Here is a 16526-nt window from a genome sequence, read left to right on the forward strand (position 1 = left end):
CCCTTCACAAAGAAAACATTTGTGTGCGTGTGTGAGTGTGATTGTGTATCTGGACAGTCTGGGAAGGAAGGGACAAACCTGAAGCAATTAAAACAGTGCCTTCCAGACAGATTTTGTTTCTTCAGCTATCTAGGGAGACAAAGGGCATAAAAAGGTCTGTATGATTGTGTAACTTGAGTTCACAAATCAGCTCCCTGGTATAGTTCTGGTCCCTTCACACAAAATGAATGAAAATCTCAATCCTAAAGCAAAAGCTGACTTTTACGCGTTGCTTGCTAAACACAATGCAAAACCGTCATCTGGTGGAGAAACTTGGACAGAGAACAATTGGTTTAATTTGGAAAATGTCATTGATAGAATATGTTCTCTGCAACATGAATCAAAATTCAAAATAGGTAAAAATAAGAACATTCTTTGCTCAGTTCTCGGAGCATGTCTCACTGCAGCCATAGAAAACCGCTGTAAATGGAGAAGTGAGGAAATGATAATTATAGACTCCCTTCAAAATTTAGTTGAAATTTTGCAAAAACAGTTAAATGAGGATAGAAATGAAATTTACATGCTGCGAGCTGCCCTCAGAGAAGAACACACCAAAAACATACACAAAATCAACTCCTCTACAGAGGAGGAAGAAAAAGGAACACCTTGCATTAAAAAAATCTATCCATACAAAGAGCTCGAGGCAGCAAAACAAAACTATCCTTACAAAGAATCTGAAACAGTTAAAAATTGTGGGGAAAATTGCTGTCCTCGTTTGAGACTTTTTATTAAAACTGAATATAATTATATTAATGATGAAGACCTGGATCCCCACATAACAACTAAACAAACACCATTCAGCGCTACCGAATTAACTAAATTGAAAAAGGAATTTGGACGACTTCCTCATGAATCAGAAACGGAGTATGTGTTCTGTGTGTCTCTCACTGGCGGAGACCAGATTAAGTTAACTGAACAAGAAGCCAGTGCATACTGGGGACGTGGTGTTTTCCTAACAACAGGAGATAAGTGTGACTCCTGGTCTCTAACACAACATGCAGCCTATTGGGCCGGGGGAATAAATCCCTTGGAAAGGGGTGATCCCCTGGCAATTGCCACTACCTCCGACCAGATCTTAGAAAGTGTACAAAAAGCTGCATGTTTGCAAATGATTCATGAGAGAAAATTAATTCCTGGTTTTGAATCCCCAATGCAACTGCCTGTGAAGCCTGAAATTATGACCCCTTTAATTCGTGGGCTTCCAGAAACATTGAAATCAACAGCAATTACTATTCAAAAAACAATTATGGCTTTAAGCCCAATAGATAGACTGGATAGATTTCTTAACAACTCCACTGATCAGTCTGAGTCTGCCCCATCACCCTATACACCAACACAGACCCCCACAACACCATCAGACGCATCTAGCAGCAGCCGCAAAAACTGGACATGGAATGAGGTAGCAGTTGATTTAATAAATTTTTGGAGACAGTATGGGCCTGTAAAAAGCCTAGAGGAAAAATCAGAAAAAACAAAAGGTGTCCGGTTTATGGGAGCCCCTAACCCTGAAAACACAGAACCAGGAAAACATATTTCCAACAGACAATGCTGGTGGATGCTGGGAATAAAAAAGGGGTCCCCCGGGACATAATGGATGGTTTACCACTTGAAAAATTGCAGCAAATCATAACTAACTGGAATTTAGGGAGGCCAAACCCCCCTACCCAGCCTAGTGCACCGATCCCTCTACCTCATCAGAAACTAACAAACGCTCCTACCAATACACAGTACAGTACACACAGTACATCACAGTCTCTCCCACAGAACACAGGCAATGAGCCAAAGTTAATCTTTTCCCAGCTTCTCCCTCGGAATCTGGGCAGTGAAGCTGCATCTCAGCCTCTCCCACAGAACACAGCCACTGAGCCAAAGAACTGTTTCTCAGCTTCTTTCACAGAACTTGGACAGTGAAACCCTGGCTGCGTGTCTCCTGAAAAGCACTAGCAGTAAGCCGGCAGTAACTCTTTCGCAACTTCTTTCACAGAGCCTAAGCAACATAACTGCCCACCCGCCCGTGCCCCAAAACACAAACACTGAATCTACACCAACAGAGCTTTCGGGAAACTAATATCTCCACTGTTTACAGGTGAGCGAAGGGGTGGAGGTTGGGTTTACTTACGAATGCTCACAAAAAATAAACCAGGAGACATGTTAATTACAGCAATCATGGGCCCCAAAAAAGTTCTGGTAACATAAACTGTTGATACGGGAGCCCAGATCTCCGCACTTACACACAGAGATGCTCAGAAGTGTGGAGTTGTTCCAACAATAAGGCAATGCTGCGTTCTTAATGCTTTAGGAACCATAGAACCAATGAATGTTGCTCTGGTCAAAGTAACACTCCCTGGAGAAGAAAATCAATTGGTTGTCAAAATGGTAATTGGGGACATCCCGAATAATCTGCTAGGGATGGATGTCCTTGCAGGAAGGCAGTGGGAAGACACTGAGGGTTTTCTGTGGTCTTTTGGCACTCCGCCACTTAACATTAGGCTGCTTCAGACCGCACCTGCACTGCCTTACAGTAAAATAGTCAATGTGAAACAGTATCCCTTGCCTTCTGAAGCTAGAGAAGGCATCAAACCAGTTATTCAGGATTTGCGTGATCAGGGAATAATTATTAACACACACTCCCCATACAATTCACCCATGTGGCCAGTCCGAAAGCCCAACACGAAGTAGAGACTTACGATTGATTACCGTAGGCTCAATGCCAACACTGACCCTCCGACTGCAGCAGTGCCAAATTTAGCTGAACTAATAACATCAATACAAGAAAAAGCTCACACAATCATGGCAACCATAGATGTCAAAGACATGTTCTTCATGATACCTATACAGCCAGAGGACATGGATCGCTTTGCATTCACATGGGAGGGACAACAGTACACATTCACCAGACTCCCTCAGGGATACAAACACTCTCCAACACTAGCACACCATGCTTTAGATAAGGAATTAGAAAAAATACCTAAACCTGACACTGTAGCTGTGTACCAATACATTGATGACATTTTGGTGGGAGGAGAGGAAATTAAAGAAGTGGGGGATCTCCAGCAGAATATAATCTCTCATCTGGAGAGCCTTGATTTAAAGATTCCTTCAGAGAAAATTCAAAAGCCTTCTCAGGAAGTAAAATTTCTGGGAATTTGGTGGTGATCTGGTAGCACATGCATTGCACCTGACACTTTAACTTCTTTAGAGCAAATAAAAATGCCCGAAAACAAAAAAGACCTCCAGTAAGCCTTAGGACTGTTAGTATTCTGGAGGAAACATATCCCAGATTTCTCAGTCATTGCTAGGCCCCTTTACAACTTACTAAGGAAAGGAGTCAAATGAGATTGGACTCCTTCTCAGGAGGAAGTATTACAATTGCTGATTTTTGAAGCCACAGCACATCAGGCATTGGGGCCCATTCATCCTAAAGACCCTTTCCAAGTGGAATGGGGATTTGCCTCCTCAGGACTATCAATACACATCTGGCAGCGAGATCCTGAGGGTCCAACGAGGCCCTCAGGTTTCCCATGGTTTTAAAGATGCTGAGAAAAGACACACTACCTGGGAAAAGGATTGTTTGTTGTTAGCTTAGCTCTCATTGAAGTAGAAAAAATCACACGGCAATAAGCTATCATCTTGAGAGGTCCCTTCAAGGTAATTAAAGCTGACACTAATGGGACCCCTCCACCTGGCGGTATAGCCCAAATGTTGTCAGTCAGGAAATGGTATGCTCAGATAGAGAACTACTGCAATAGCTTTTCTGTCACAGAAGGTGCTGCAAAATTCTTGGCAATACAAGACACTGAGAGCCTGGATAGTAGTCAAGACAAACCTGTTTCTGTAATAAAAGTAGCACTACCATTCTCACCTGAAATAGCAGCAAACTGTTGGTTTACGGATGCTTCTTCAAAGCAGGAAAGAAAGATTTGGAAATATAAGGCGGCCGCTTTACATATTTCATCTGGTGAAAAAAATCATCACAGAAGGGGAGGGCAGCACTCAGGTAGGAGAACTCATAGCTCTCTGGAGTGTTTTCCAGCGTGAGGCACAAAACACTTCTCCTGTTTACATCTACCCTGATTCATATGCAGTATACAGAGGCTGCACTGAGTGGCTCCCTTTCTGGCAACAGAATGGCTGGGAAGTTAACAAAATCCCAGTGTGGCAGAAAGATAAATGCAAAGAAATCCTAGAAATCGCCAGTAAAAGAAACTTTCTGGTTGGTTGGGTAGCTTCTCATCAAACAGATGGGAATCAAGCAGGTGAATGGAACAACAGAGTTGATGAACTAGCAAGGCTTAGCCCCCTAAAAAAAGAAACTATTTCAGAGGATTGGAATCAACTGTTAGAATGGTTACATGTAAAAAGACAGCACACAGGTGCCAAAGATCTGTACGAGGAAACACACGCCCGCGACTGGCCAGTCACCAGGGAAATGTGTAAAACATGCATATCGGCCTGCGAACAGTGCCGCAAGCGACTGGAAAGGCATCCTTTAGAAGATGATCCTCTGCATTTGAGGAAAGGTAAAGGCTTGTGGGATGTGTAGCAGGTAGATTATATTGGTCCTTTTAAGAAGTCATGAGGTAAACATTTTGTGTTGGTAGGAGTGGAAATTGTATCTGGGTTGGTACAAGCTGATGCTTTTAAAAGGGTCACAGGTGATAATACAGTTAAAGCATTGCAGGGGTGGTTTGGAACTTTTCCAAAGCCACAAGAAATTCAGTCTGACAACGGGTCTCACTTTACTGCCAAGGTGGTTCAGGATTGGGCCAGAGCCAAAGGCATAAAGTGGACCTTTCATACTCCTTACTACCCTCAGGCTAACGGGATCGTGGAAAGGACAAATGGCCTTTTAAAGCGGTTCCTTATGCCCCAGAAAGCAAACTGGGACTGTTGACTGTGGGAGGCTGTTAAGGGGGTAAATGGCAGGTGGGGGGTGAACGGCTGCCCCAAAGTTACTGCTTTTTACCCCATACCTCCAAGCATCATCCCTTCACTGGAAGGTCCCGACGATGCAAACAATCCATCACATTACCCTGGACAACCTGTCTTAGTGGACCTCCCCACGGTGGGCGAGGTACCACTTGTGCTGAAAACCCCTCTGAATAAATATGCATGGGTAGCCTCTGACGCTCTTGGAAAAGAGCACCACATAGACACATGCTGGATAATCCCCTCATTTTAAACTCCTTTCTGCCTCTCAGTGGCATGATTTTTTGTTGTTCTTGCTTTTACAGGAGAACCCCGAGGGACATGAGAATCATCTGAAACATGATAGCCTTGCTAATACTTTTCTGCGTATTACCACAATTTCATGGACAACCTCCTGGTGAGCAGCTGTGGCCCGAAGCCATCGTTCAGCACACCAATGTTCTTGGAACCTATCCCAAGGGCTGTTACCCGAGCCTGGCAACCCTAGTGCTGCATGACTCCAAGGTGTACCACCCGAATGAGTGGAGATGGGACCAGAATGAGTTGATGAGAACCCTGACAGATGGGAACAGTTGGAGAGTGAATTTTGGTAACATGCAGAAAGGTGGAAGGAACTCTCCATGAAAAGGCCACCTCCACCAGAATTGCAGGAAATTTTATGGAAACAGGTGGAAGGAATCATCTGGACATCCCTTCAGCAAAATTATGTCCCATGAAGAAATGGGGAAGTTTCAAAATAAAAAGTCCCCTCGCTCTGTGTTGCCGCCAGGAACATATTGGTAGTTATGCTTTAGGTCTCAAAACTAACAATCTTGCAATTACAAGAGATTGTAATGATGCATCACTTGATTGCTGGTACAGTTTAACTTTGCTCAAACCCACTTACGTGACATGTCGTTGGCAGAATGACACAGCTAGTCCATTAGGACTAAGAGGCTTGGTTTACACATTCAAGATAAACACTGTACCAAAACTCACACCAAGTGCTGTAATTACGCTCTCTCAGATGCAAGGTGTGAAGCCCTTTTCTAATACATCTCAAAGGGCAGACACTGTAAGGCCTGCATTGAGCACGGTAAACACGGCAATCACACCCCAATTGGCAGAGGCAACAGGAGGCCCCTTTACATAGCCCTGGTCTCAAGCCTTCCTGCAATTTATCGGATCTATGGGAGATGTCATGGGTCTAAACTTACTAACAGTAGTTACATATGAAGACAAGTTGTATACTTGACAAGAATGGGAGAAACAGAAAACCTGGCAGCTTCAAGGAGTAGTGCGAGAACAAATTAGCATCGGGTGTTGAATGGTTAATGGGTCTGACTATAGCAAAGCAGGAAAACAAACAGGAGCAAGTCTGTACGCACCTAAGCGTACGAGACTGCTGGCACGTTTTTACATTAACTCACACTGCGGAGGTAGTTTGCCTCTAGTCCAAGGATACACAAGACCTTTCTTTTAAATTTGTAATAAATGCTGAAACCTACTTTACCACTGTCACCACTTCACCTGTACCACCGGTCATACTCATCCCAAGAATTTTCAAGATTGGACCTTATATAATCAGGAAAACTGGCCAACAACAAATATTATTTAATCCGGCATGTCTCTTGTCGTGGGGTGACAGCCTTCAGCCTTTATCCCAATATCGTGTGTTGTGTCTGGCAGCTGTGCCTTCCCCCCTCCCGCCCCCCCCCCCGGCCGTCTTGCTGTGGCCGGATGGGGAAGAGGGGGGGGGGGGGGTGTGCCCAGGCACTTTTGCTTTTGGCTTTGGCTGCTTGGTTTGGCTAGCCGCTTGCTTGCTTGCTTGCTTGCTTGCTTTCTGCTTTTTTTTTTTTTTTTTTGCGCTGTTTTTTTTTTTTTTCTTTTTTCCCTTTTCTTTTGTTCTCTCTTTCTTACCCTCCCCTGAAGATACTGGACCGGCTCCGGATCTGGCCTGAGAGCTCCAGGACACCCGAAGCCTGCGACAGAAGCTCGGCGCCCTCACAACACAGTCTGGTCCCTTTTCTTTTCTTGTGTTGGGGAGTGTTCTTTTTGTTACTTGTAAATAAATAGGTTTTGTTTTCCACTTTGCTCCTCCGAGGAATTCCTTCCCGAACCCGGAGTTGGGGGAGGGGTGGTTGGAGGTTTGTTCTGTTTTGGGGGGCTCCCTTTTGGAGATTTCCCCCTAATTTGTCCTAAACCAGGACATCTCTCAAACAGGTCAAATTGCTAATGCAGAGCAACGTTTCAGAAATCCAGCCAGCCTGTTCTCTGTTTCTGCAAACTTCTTTTGAAGGCTGGACCACTTGGCTTAGGAAACGAAGCTCTTTTAAAATTAGAACACCAAGAGACGTGACTGGTGTTATGCGTACAGGATTGGGAATTCTGAATAGCATTGATTCTGAAGTACTAATGAACAAATTGGCTGCTACAACTAGAGATCTGACCAAATTACAGCAACCGCTGAGGTCATCTCTGTTAGCCTTGGGGACACACCAGTGGCTGCTGCCAAACATTCTGCCAAATTGGGAAAGAGCGAACGTGAATGATCACAAATTGGTGATTGATGCACTTAGTGCTACACAGAACAATGTTTCCCTAGCCCTCAGCTGTATCCAGGCACAACTGTGGATGCAGTCGGTCTCTGCTTCAATTATAAGAGAGGGCGAGGAAGGCACCTTCCCCACAGAAGTTTGGAAAATAATTTGGGACAGTGCCACTGAATTTGAAAGAGAATTCCAATCCTGGTGGAACCTGGTGAACTTTACCTATGATCCCATTTCAAACACAGCCACTGCTTTTGTTTTAACCATACGCAATGCTTCTGTACACTTAGTCTTCCCTGTTATTGCATTAGGATTAAACCATGATGGAGCTGTTCTCTATCCCACTGAACATAGGGGATGGGCCCGTCAGGTCAATGACAAATGGCAAACTGTTAATCTGGAATCTTGTATTGTCCGAGAACAACTGTTGTATTCTCGTTGTATTCCATATCTCTCAAGTCCCATACTGTACCAAGCTGTTCTTCTCTGCAGCACAGTTCTTCGTGTGTCCTCTCAGGGGCTCCTCCTGGGCCTCTCGATCCACCTCTGTTTATTCCGGTTACCTTCACGAGCTACAGCTGCTGCCCAACTAAGGAGTTCGCAGCTGTAGCTTGTTTGGAGTAACTAGGACCCACACAGATCTTACAGGGACTCTCTCCATAAGGACCCACTTATTTAATACATAGATCTTATAATACATAGATCTTAACAGGGACTCTCTCCATAACAATACATATATTCCGGCCCCCACAAACAACAAGGGTTCATCTGTGAAAGCAATGCAATCGTAGCTCAGGATATCTGTTTAGACACAGAGCAAAATATCTGTCATTTTGAGATTCGTCCTAATGAGGCTACTGAAACAGTTCTTCTATACATAGGCAATGGCTGTGCATGCTTTAGAACCATTTGTGATTTTGTTTTTGTGGAAGATATTGTGGTAGATACAAAGAATCACTCAAAACTTTTGTGCTTGTAACTTTATTAAGATTGTAGGGTGTGATTTCTCTTATGAAGCTCCAGTTACCTCTCACTACCTATTGCAATCCAAATACACACTGATTCACAAGCTGATGCCCACTCCTATCAGAATGAACCTCACCCTCGTGAGACAACTGCTGCTCTATCAGGACCTGGTTGAAATTCTCAAGAACAAATACACCGGGTTATGGAGAGGGTAAAGCAAGATGCTGAGCAAAGGTGGTGGGATACTTTCTTTGGGTGCTCACCTACTGCCACAGGTGTCCTGAACAGTGTGTGCCATCCAATTGTTGCTCTTTTGATTCTAATTACACTTGGTTTTATCTTGTCAGCAGCCCTATTCATTCTGAATGGGAACATGATGAAAAGGCTAAGGAGATTGATGTCTGTAATCAATGCACACCGCTTAGCCAATGTCCTCTATACTATAGACGTCCCCAAAACATTTGACACAAAACAATTATGATTTGAGCATGTGTGCTTTAGAGCAATTTTTGGTTCTCAAGTATGATTTACAGAAGGTTATTTTGATCTTTAGTAGATTATTTTAGAAAATAATTTTTAAAAGACAATGCTTACATTATGATTTATTTGTTGTTTTTGTTTTATTTGTGATTTGTTTCAACCATTTTTTGAAATTGTTATACAAATGATATTGCTTTAATTAATTAACCTTTTTTTGGAAGTTATTATAATTAGCCATTTTTGAAATTGTTATAAAAGTATAACCACGTGTGAAAATTATTATGATAATCAATATTAATTATATTTGTTTATTGCTTCCCTTTCCCCTATCTTTTTCTTTGCTTTTCCCTCTCTCTTCTTTTTATCCTCCTCTTTTCTGTCATCCCTATTTTTTCCAGGTTATGCTACCAACATGCAACGAGTTCTGAAGATTCATCAACGACACTCCAGAGTTCTGCTGATGAAGATCCCTCAAGAAAATCGTGAGTCATGGGGTCATGTGAGAGTCTGTCCCAAATGTCCTTCATTTTTGCCTCACAATTGTCATCAAGAAAAGACCACTGAAAAGTTAAAAACTGTTGAGCCAGTGGGGAGGGGAGGTCAGGAGCTTCTCAGCTCACTGTTTCCACAGGTGTTGTTTGCAGAACACGCCATGCTGAACTTGAAGGGGGCATTCTGCCCTTTCTGAACAATGGATCTGGACTTTCTCCCTACCTCCTGGCCTGGCTGGTCTGAGCTCTGGAGCGGTCCTCCCCGCTCCAAGAGAGGACTCCTCTCATCTACCTTCAACCACCGTGACAGACAAGCAGAAATATGAGTCTCTTCATCAAAGAACGAAGACAAGAAATCCCCATGCAATAAAACCTTCTTCCAGAGACTGGGACTGAACACCGCCCCCCCAGCTTGGGGGACGTGTGCACAATCCGGGGAAAAGCTGCCCAGAATAAATGCACCTGCGAGCACTGGGCCATGAAAACAATGATTTTGCCTGTTGCTTGGCTAGGACTCTGTGTAACCCCCTTTTTCTATTCTTTCCCCCATTCTTGGAGACCTTTGTTTTGGCTCCCCTTCCCCCCAGCAAAAAAATCGAATAATTGGAGCCCTGGTTAGCCGCGCTTTTTGAGATCTCCCCAGACGTGACCCAGTGAGCTTTGATGGCTGGACCCCGAAGGACAAAAGCGGCACCACGTCTCAGTAGCTATAACTCCACCCTCCTGTCCTTCCTCTTTCCTTATCTTCTCCCTTTCTTCCCCAGTTCCCCTCACCAATACTTTTCAGTTGTGGTTATTTCAATAAAACTACATTTTGTTAATTCGTTACTGCAGATCCCCTGTGCCTTGCTGGATATTTTTGCACCACAAAAAATCATCGCGTTAAACGTTAACCGGAACGGACCACAACAGTAATGAACAGAACAAATACCTGGGAAGTCCAACAATGCATACTGCAAATCATCAGAATTTTGCATTGCCCAATTAAGATAATCTTTTTTCAATGATAAATAGATAACTGCAAATTCTTGACCTGCTAAACTTAACAATCTGCTCCTGGCCTTAATTACAATTTGTGCTATCATCTCTAAAACTGTGAAAATAGTTTTTGGAAACTTCTAGGGAAGAAAAATCCACTCTATTATCAACAAAGGATCTCTCTCAGAAGGGTCCCACAGAAAAATGAGACCACAAAGTGTAATTTTTTCTCCTAAAATTGCAAAAAGGAAAGAGTTTTCTGGAATACAGCAATGAGCTTGCTGTCTTTGGAGAGCTCCCATGACCGTGTCAAGGGCTGAACGAGCTTCGGGTATTAAGGTTCTTGGATGTTGTAGCTTCCTCTCAGTAAATCGAAAAGTGGACCCAGTTCATCATTGGTGATTCCCAAAACAGGTCTGACCCAATTGATTTCTCCCAAAACCTGCTGTAAGCCTTGCAGATTGCTGACACTGGTCTGGAGCTGTATCTTCTGTGGTGTTATTGTTTTCTCAGTCATCTTCTATCCAAGATCCTTCCAGGGTGCAACTTACTGGATTTTTGTAGCAGAAATTGCAAGTCCAGCATTTTGAATTTCAGTAACAACACTAGCACGGGTTCGCTCCATCTCTGCCTGCGTTGGAGCTGCGATGAGAAAATCATCCATGTAGTGCAGAATCATAGATCTGGGAAACTTCTGTCGAACTGGAGACAAAGCTTGGGTAACAAAATACTGGCAAATTAAAGGCAAGTTCTTCATTTTTTGGGGCAATGATTTCCAGTGATATCTCTGCATGGGTTCTCTTCGATTGATAATGGGAACTGGAAAAGCAAATCTTGGAGAATCATTGGGATAAAGTGGAATGTGGAAAAAACAGTCCTTTAAATCAATGACAATGAGAGGCCAGTGTTTTGGGATCATTGATAAAGAAGGGAGTCCAGGTTGATGAGGTCTCATGTCTTCAATCACTTAATTGATCTTCCTCAGGTCATGAAACAACCTCCAGGAGTCCGATGTCTTCATATAGATGATGAACACTGGTGAAATCCAGGGACCATTTGTGGGGGAGATGTGACCTTGTTGTAATTGCTCCTTTACCAATTTTTTAAGGATATTTAAATTTTTCTCTGTTAAAGGCCATTGATCAATCCATATAGGATGATCAGTTTTCCAGGTCAGCTTTCAAGTGGCAGGTTTTGACGTGGTTTCCATCAAAGGCCCACTTCCAGTTTGGCTCTCCATTGGGACAGGATGTCTCTCTCCCAAAAAATGAGCCTTCTGAACAACAAAAGGACGCACCGTTGCTGTCTTTCGTTCAGGACCTGTAATGTTAATCATGGATGCATTTTGCAAACACATGGCAGCACCTCCAATCCCTGTAAGGGAACCTGAAGGAACCACCAAATCCCAATCATTGGGCCAGAACATGTGAGAAATTACAGTGACATCTGCACTAGTATCTGGCATGTCTGTAACATAAATTGTTTTACCACAGTGAGTCAGGCAGCAAGTCAATTTTGCTTGGTTACTGTCCCAACATAGCACCCAAAAGACCTCTGGACCAGAGGTACTAGATGGCACAGACACAACTGAATTCTTTGGAAAGTTGTTTTGCTTGGGTATATTCATGGGTAACAGAAATGCAATAGCAATAGGTGTTTTTGGTGGAATTACCATAGGAACATCAAGTGCCAGAGCTAAAATCATTAGCTCTTCATTACAATTTACTGAAACAACAGAAGTGTGGTAGATAGGGTCAGGCGTTCAGAAGATCTCGCGATGTTACGGGAAGACAGGGCCCCTGTTCCCTTAGATAAGAAAATTAACACAGGAAAGCAGCCCCCTAAACCAGATGCCAGTAATTTTCATTCCTACCCAGTAAATTGCCACCCCTTACTAACCATAGATGGTAAAAGACAGACCCCCCATGACGTAGAAAACCCTAGATTATAAAACCCCACGAGAAGAGATAATAAAGGCCTTTTGACCGTCCACCACATTGGTGTCTGCGTGCTCTTTGGCCCGAGTGACCCTGGAGAGTTTGCGTCGCCGTGCTGTCTCTCCGAACCAGGTCGCCTGCCTTGTATCAGAAGGCAACACAGAAGGAAGGATTGAGAGTTTAAAAATTTTGTTGTTGGCTTTTCCTAGAATCAAAACATTTTGTCTTTGTTGAAAAAGATTGACAATTCCAGTAGGAATGCTCACACAACACAAATTATTTCACAGATGAATCAGTTTTGAGGAGGCTAATTTGAACCTTGCACTTGAGGGTATTGAGCTGGAATCATTTGAGGATTGGTTAAATTAGGGATAAATGACTGACGTACTAACACCACTTGACTGGGTAACTGGCTGCCAGGGGGTACCACTACTTGTGTCTGGGCTCGGTGGTAATCTGCGCTCTTTTTTAAGTTTAACGACAAAGGTCTGCCATCAATGTCAAACTGAGAGTCACAGCACTTAGAAAGATACTTCCCTTTTCGACATCGAGGGCAAATAGAAAGTTGTTTAGGTTGCATTGTTTTCATAGGACAATCCTTTTTAATGTGACCTGGTTTACCACAGGTCTTTTTATCAGAGTCCAACCATGCAGTACCAACAGATTTTTCCCAAATTTTTTCATGTTTTTCTAGGAGCTTTTCAAATTTATCCATTTGTTGTGTCAGATTATCTTCCAATGTTTTTCCTAATGCATTGACTTGTATGTTAGCAAGATGTGCAGAAGTGAGCCTACTGCAAGCTGTTAGCATCTGTGTAATAGGTGGAGGATGATCAGGCAAAATTAAAATAATTTTTCTACATTCCTCATTAGCATTTACAAAAGCAAGGTTTTGAACAATATAGGAGCGAGCTTGCTCATCTGGACATTGTTTCTCGACTGCTTGGGTTAATCTGGCTAGAAAAGAACCATAGGATTCTGTTCCACCTTGTCTCTGTTCCACCTTGTCTGATAGTAGTATAAGCATTTACATGGGTACCAGCTGGCTCAACTGAAAACAAAGCTTTTCAAGCAGCACCTTTAATATCTGGTAATACAGGCCAAGGCAATTCCGCCGCTTGATTTTCTGGTCTATGGTAAAATGGATCACCTGCTAGGTTGGGTAACATCTATATTCTCATAAGGAGTATTTTCATATCTTTCAACCAATTTGTTAAGAAGTTTTTTCCATTGTAATTCCCGTAAGAGATATTGTGAATTGGTTAAAATTAGGGAAGCCACATTTCGACAATCAGCAGGGACTAGGTCATAAGAATAAAACATACTTTTCAACACATTATTAAAATAAGGAAAAGAGAACCCACTTTCTCCCAAAGATTGACAGAGTTCTTTTGTATCATGGTGAGAAAGACTTTCAAATAATGGATTTACATCATTACGATCATATCCTACAGGTAATGCAAAGAGTTGTTTCTTTGAATCCAAATCTTTTTCTAAATTCTGATTAATATTAGATCCATTAGGTGATTGCAATGGAGGGTTCATCTCTGATTTAGACTGTGCTTTATTTTTCCCTCTCAGTACTCTTGTGTCTGATTCAGAAGAACAGGTAGGATTGTCACTGACATAGCTGTTCCGGGAACTCTGCCTATCTCATGGCGGCTGCTTAGCTCTAATCACAGTTCTGCTGTCTCTGGGGCCTGCATTTTGTAGCCTCCCCAAAGCCCTCTAATTTTCTGGATTTGCACAGTAAACAACTGCAGTTTCTTATTCACTTCACAGAAACTGGGAGAAAACACACTATAAATATCAAGGAAAGCAGTGCAAGGATGATAGACATCCCTTAGTTATCCCGACAGATTGATGTCACTGGCAAAATTCCCTCTTTTCCAAAGGCTTTTCATTTGCTTTGGCTGCTCTTTGTATGGCTTCAGGTCATATTTCCCTTGATTTAAGGAAATATCTTGGCCGTTCTTGAAGAATTTGCCCTTGGAGGAATTATTCATTTCTGCAGTCCTCATTATACACCCTTTTTAAAAAGACTTTTATGCTATTTTTCTTCTCTCTGTGTTTCAGACTTGTTCAACAAGGTTTTCTTTCTAAGAATATTAATCAAAATATTTCAAAAGATTAAAAAATGCTTCAGTATTTTTTCTGTAAATATTTACAAAAGAACAATTAAAAAAAAATCTGTATACATGCTGGATGGAAAATGCAAACAGAAATAAACTTGAGAGTTCTCCCAAAAACCTTAAGAAAAAAACCCCATGTATTCATCCACAGAATACAAAAATGGGCACGTTCTAGAAGAGAAAATTTGTGCAACGGTTCTGCACAGAATTCTATGCTTTCAAGCTTTTTGCCCTTCAGGGGCAGTGCCATTCTCTGAACTGTAATGCTCTGAGCATGTTCTGCTCACCATGGCAGCTTTCTGCTCTCCCCTGGTACAGATCATCCTCCCAGCAAAGGGGGAGTGCAGCCACCACAACCCGCAGCACCTTCCCACACAGCAAGAACCTGAAGGAGAGAGATGACTTTCACCAGCTGTTGCGGGCTCTAACACTGCCACCTCTCAGCTGCTGAAAGCCTGAATTTCTGTGTTGCAGTGTGTTAGTTTATTGAGCCAAATGTTCTGTTACCTTCTGGTATGTTCAAGTGTTCCCCGAGTTATTACAGTTAATTTCTCCCCCGTGTTATGCTCTCTTCCCTAAGTGTCCCTCAAGGAATCCCCTCCCTCCTTACCAGACTTTTCCCTGTCTGTCAAGACAACCCGGCCCCTTTGGCCCATCCATCAGCCCAAACCCTACCCTTTGTTCCAGAAAGTTCCCTGTCCCTCACCCCAAGATCCAATCCCTGTCTCAACCCTCTCTCCTCCCCTTGTTCTGATTTGTTGTGGCCCTCGAAACCACACCCCAACAGTCGCTTATTGGTTAATGTATGGTGTCCACCCCCCGTTTTGAAAGATTTTAAAAAGCCGTGCACAGGGGTGCTGGGGGTTCTTTTAACATTTGCTTCCTTTTGAGGGTTTTCTGCTAAGTACCTTTTTTCTGCCTCTCCTAATAAGTTCCTTGCACTTTACACCACAGAGGAGCTTCTGCCGCCTGTTCCACTTGGTCCTCCAGGGGTCTCTACTGCTAGGCAGCTGACCTAGAGGTTCTGGCTCAGGCAAACCCTAGTCTAGCCAGTTCCCCACTCTTGCTGTTGTCCCTGGAACATGACAGAGCTAGCCAGGGCTCCAGAGGCCAGTGACAGTGACCCACGCCCTGGCATGTCCCAGCCCCCAGAGCCACACCTGCCAGGCCACAAGCCCCAGCCCTGCTCCCCACTGCGGCCTCAGGGGCTGCTGGGCATCCTCACCCTGAGTGCAAAGGCAGCCTCAGGAGCCGCCCAGGGCGCTCTGGATCCAGGCTGCAGACACCCTAAAGCCAGCACTGAAAGGGACGTGGATGGGGACTGCAGCTGGATCTTGCAGTGCTCACCACCCCTGACTGCCCTGTAAGTGAGCCCAAACCTCTCCTGCAGCACTTTGAGCACATTCACCCTGCTCGCCCGTGCTGGAACGTGGTGTTCTCACATCATACACCAGCCCTTTGCAGGGAGCGACCAGCTCCCAGCTGCTCTGCTACCCTGGCATTGCGTTCTGTTTGCCAGTAATGAACTTAATGGATACACTCAGGAGAAGCCTCGCACAACATTTGCTTCTCGGGAGTTCTTAGGCAAAAAAACTCCGCTGCTCACTAGTTTTTTGCACAGAAAAGGAGGTCCTGACAAAGCATAATGAACAGGCAGGGCTCTGGCAGACGAATTCCTGAGCCACAGGATTCCACCCGTTGTTGTTCCTAGCTGCTTTGGTGATATTTTAGAGCCAGTTCTGGACAGGGGGTGCTGCTGACAGGGTAGGAAAATTCGGAGAAATCAAGGTGCAGGAGACAAAAAAAAACCAAGGGGGAAAACACTTAGAAATACAAAGCACAACAGAAGTCTTTGGAGATGGTTCCATAGAAAATGGCAGCAGCAGTGAGCAGAGCCCGAGGCTGCTCACTGCTACCAGAGGGGCTCCTCAGTCTCCTGCTGGTTTGTGTCTGATTCTTGCTGAGCTCCCTGTGCCCCTTCAGCAGATGCAGCCCTGCCTGGAAAGGGCTCCATGCTCTGGTGTTCCCAGCTTGCTCCAGGCTACA

The 16526-nt window shown here is 43.8% G+C and overlaps 1 protein-coding gene across 1 annotated transcript; it reads left to right on the forward strand.

Annotated features, from left to right (window-relative positions):
* The first annotated feature begins 432 nt into the window (after positions 1 to 432).
* Positions 433 to 4933, forward strand: LOC141730240 (uncharacterized). The gene is made up of 4 exons (XM_074547670.1): positions 433 to 461; positions 760 to 1347; positions 1408 to 1480; positions 4856 to 4933. Exons 1-4 carry the CDS (start codon positions 433 to 435, stop codon positions 4931 to 4933), a joined length of 768 nt encoding a protein of 255 aa, XP_074403771.1.
* Positions 4934 to 16526: the final 11593 nt, after the last annotated feature.

Source organism: Zonotrichia albicollis, chromosome 9 (assembly GCF_047830755.1).
Source record: "Zonotrichia albicollis isolate bZonAlb1 chromosome 9, bZonAlb1.hap1, whole genome shotgun sequence".
In the NCBI taxonomy this organism is placed as follows: domain Eukaryota; kingdom Metazoa; phylum Chordata; class Aves; order Passeriformes; family Passerellidae; genus Zonotrichia; species Zonotrichia albicollis.

Bases quoted from the DNA above. Each gene is read 5' to 3' on its own strand.
- LOC141730240 (XM_074547670.1), top strand. From the start codon at position 433: ATGTCTCACTGCAGCCATAGAAAACCGCT. The intron at 1,348-1,407 runs GTCTGCCCCATC...AGACGCATCTAG, and splicing joins AACTCCACTGATCAGTCTGA to CAGCAGCCGCAAAAACTGGA. The intron at 1,481-4,855 runs GTAAAAAGCCTA...TACTACCCTCAG, and splicing joins TTTGGAGACAGTATGGGCCT to GCTAACGGGATCGTGGAAAG.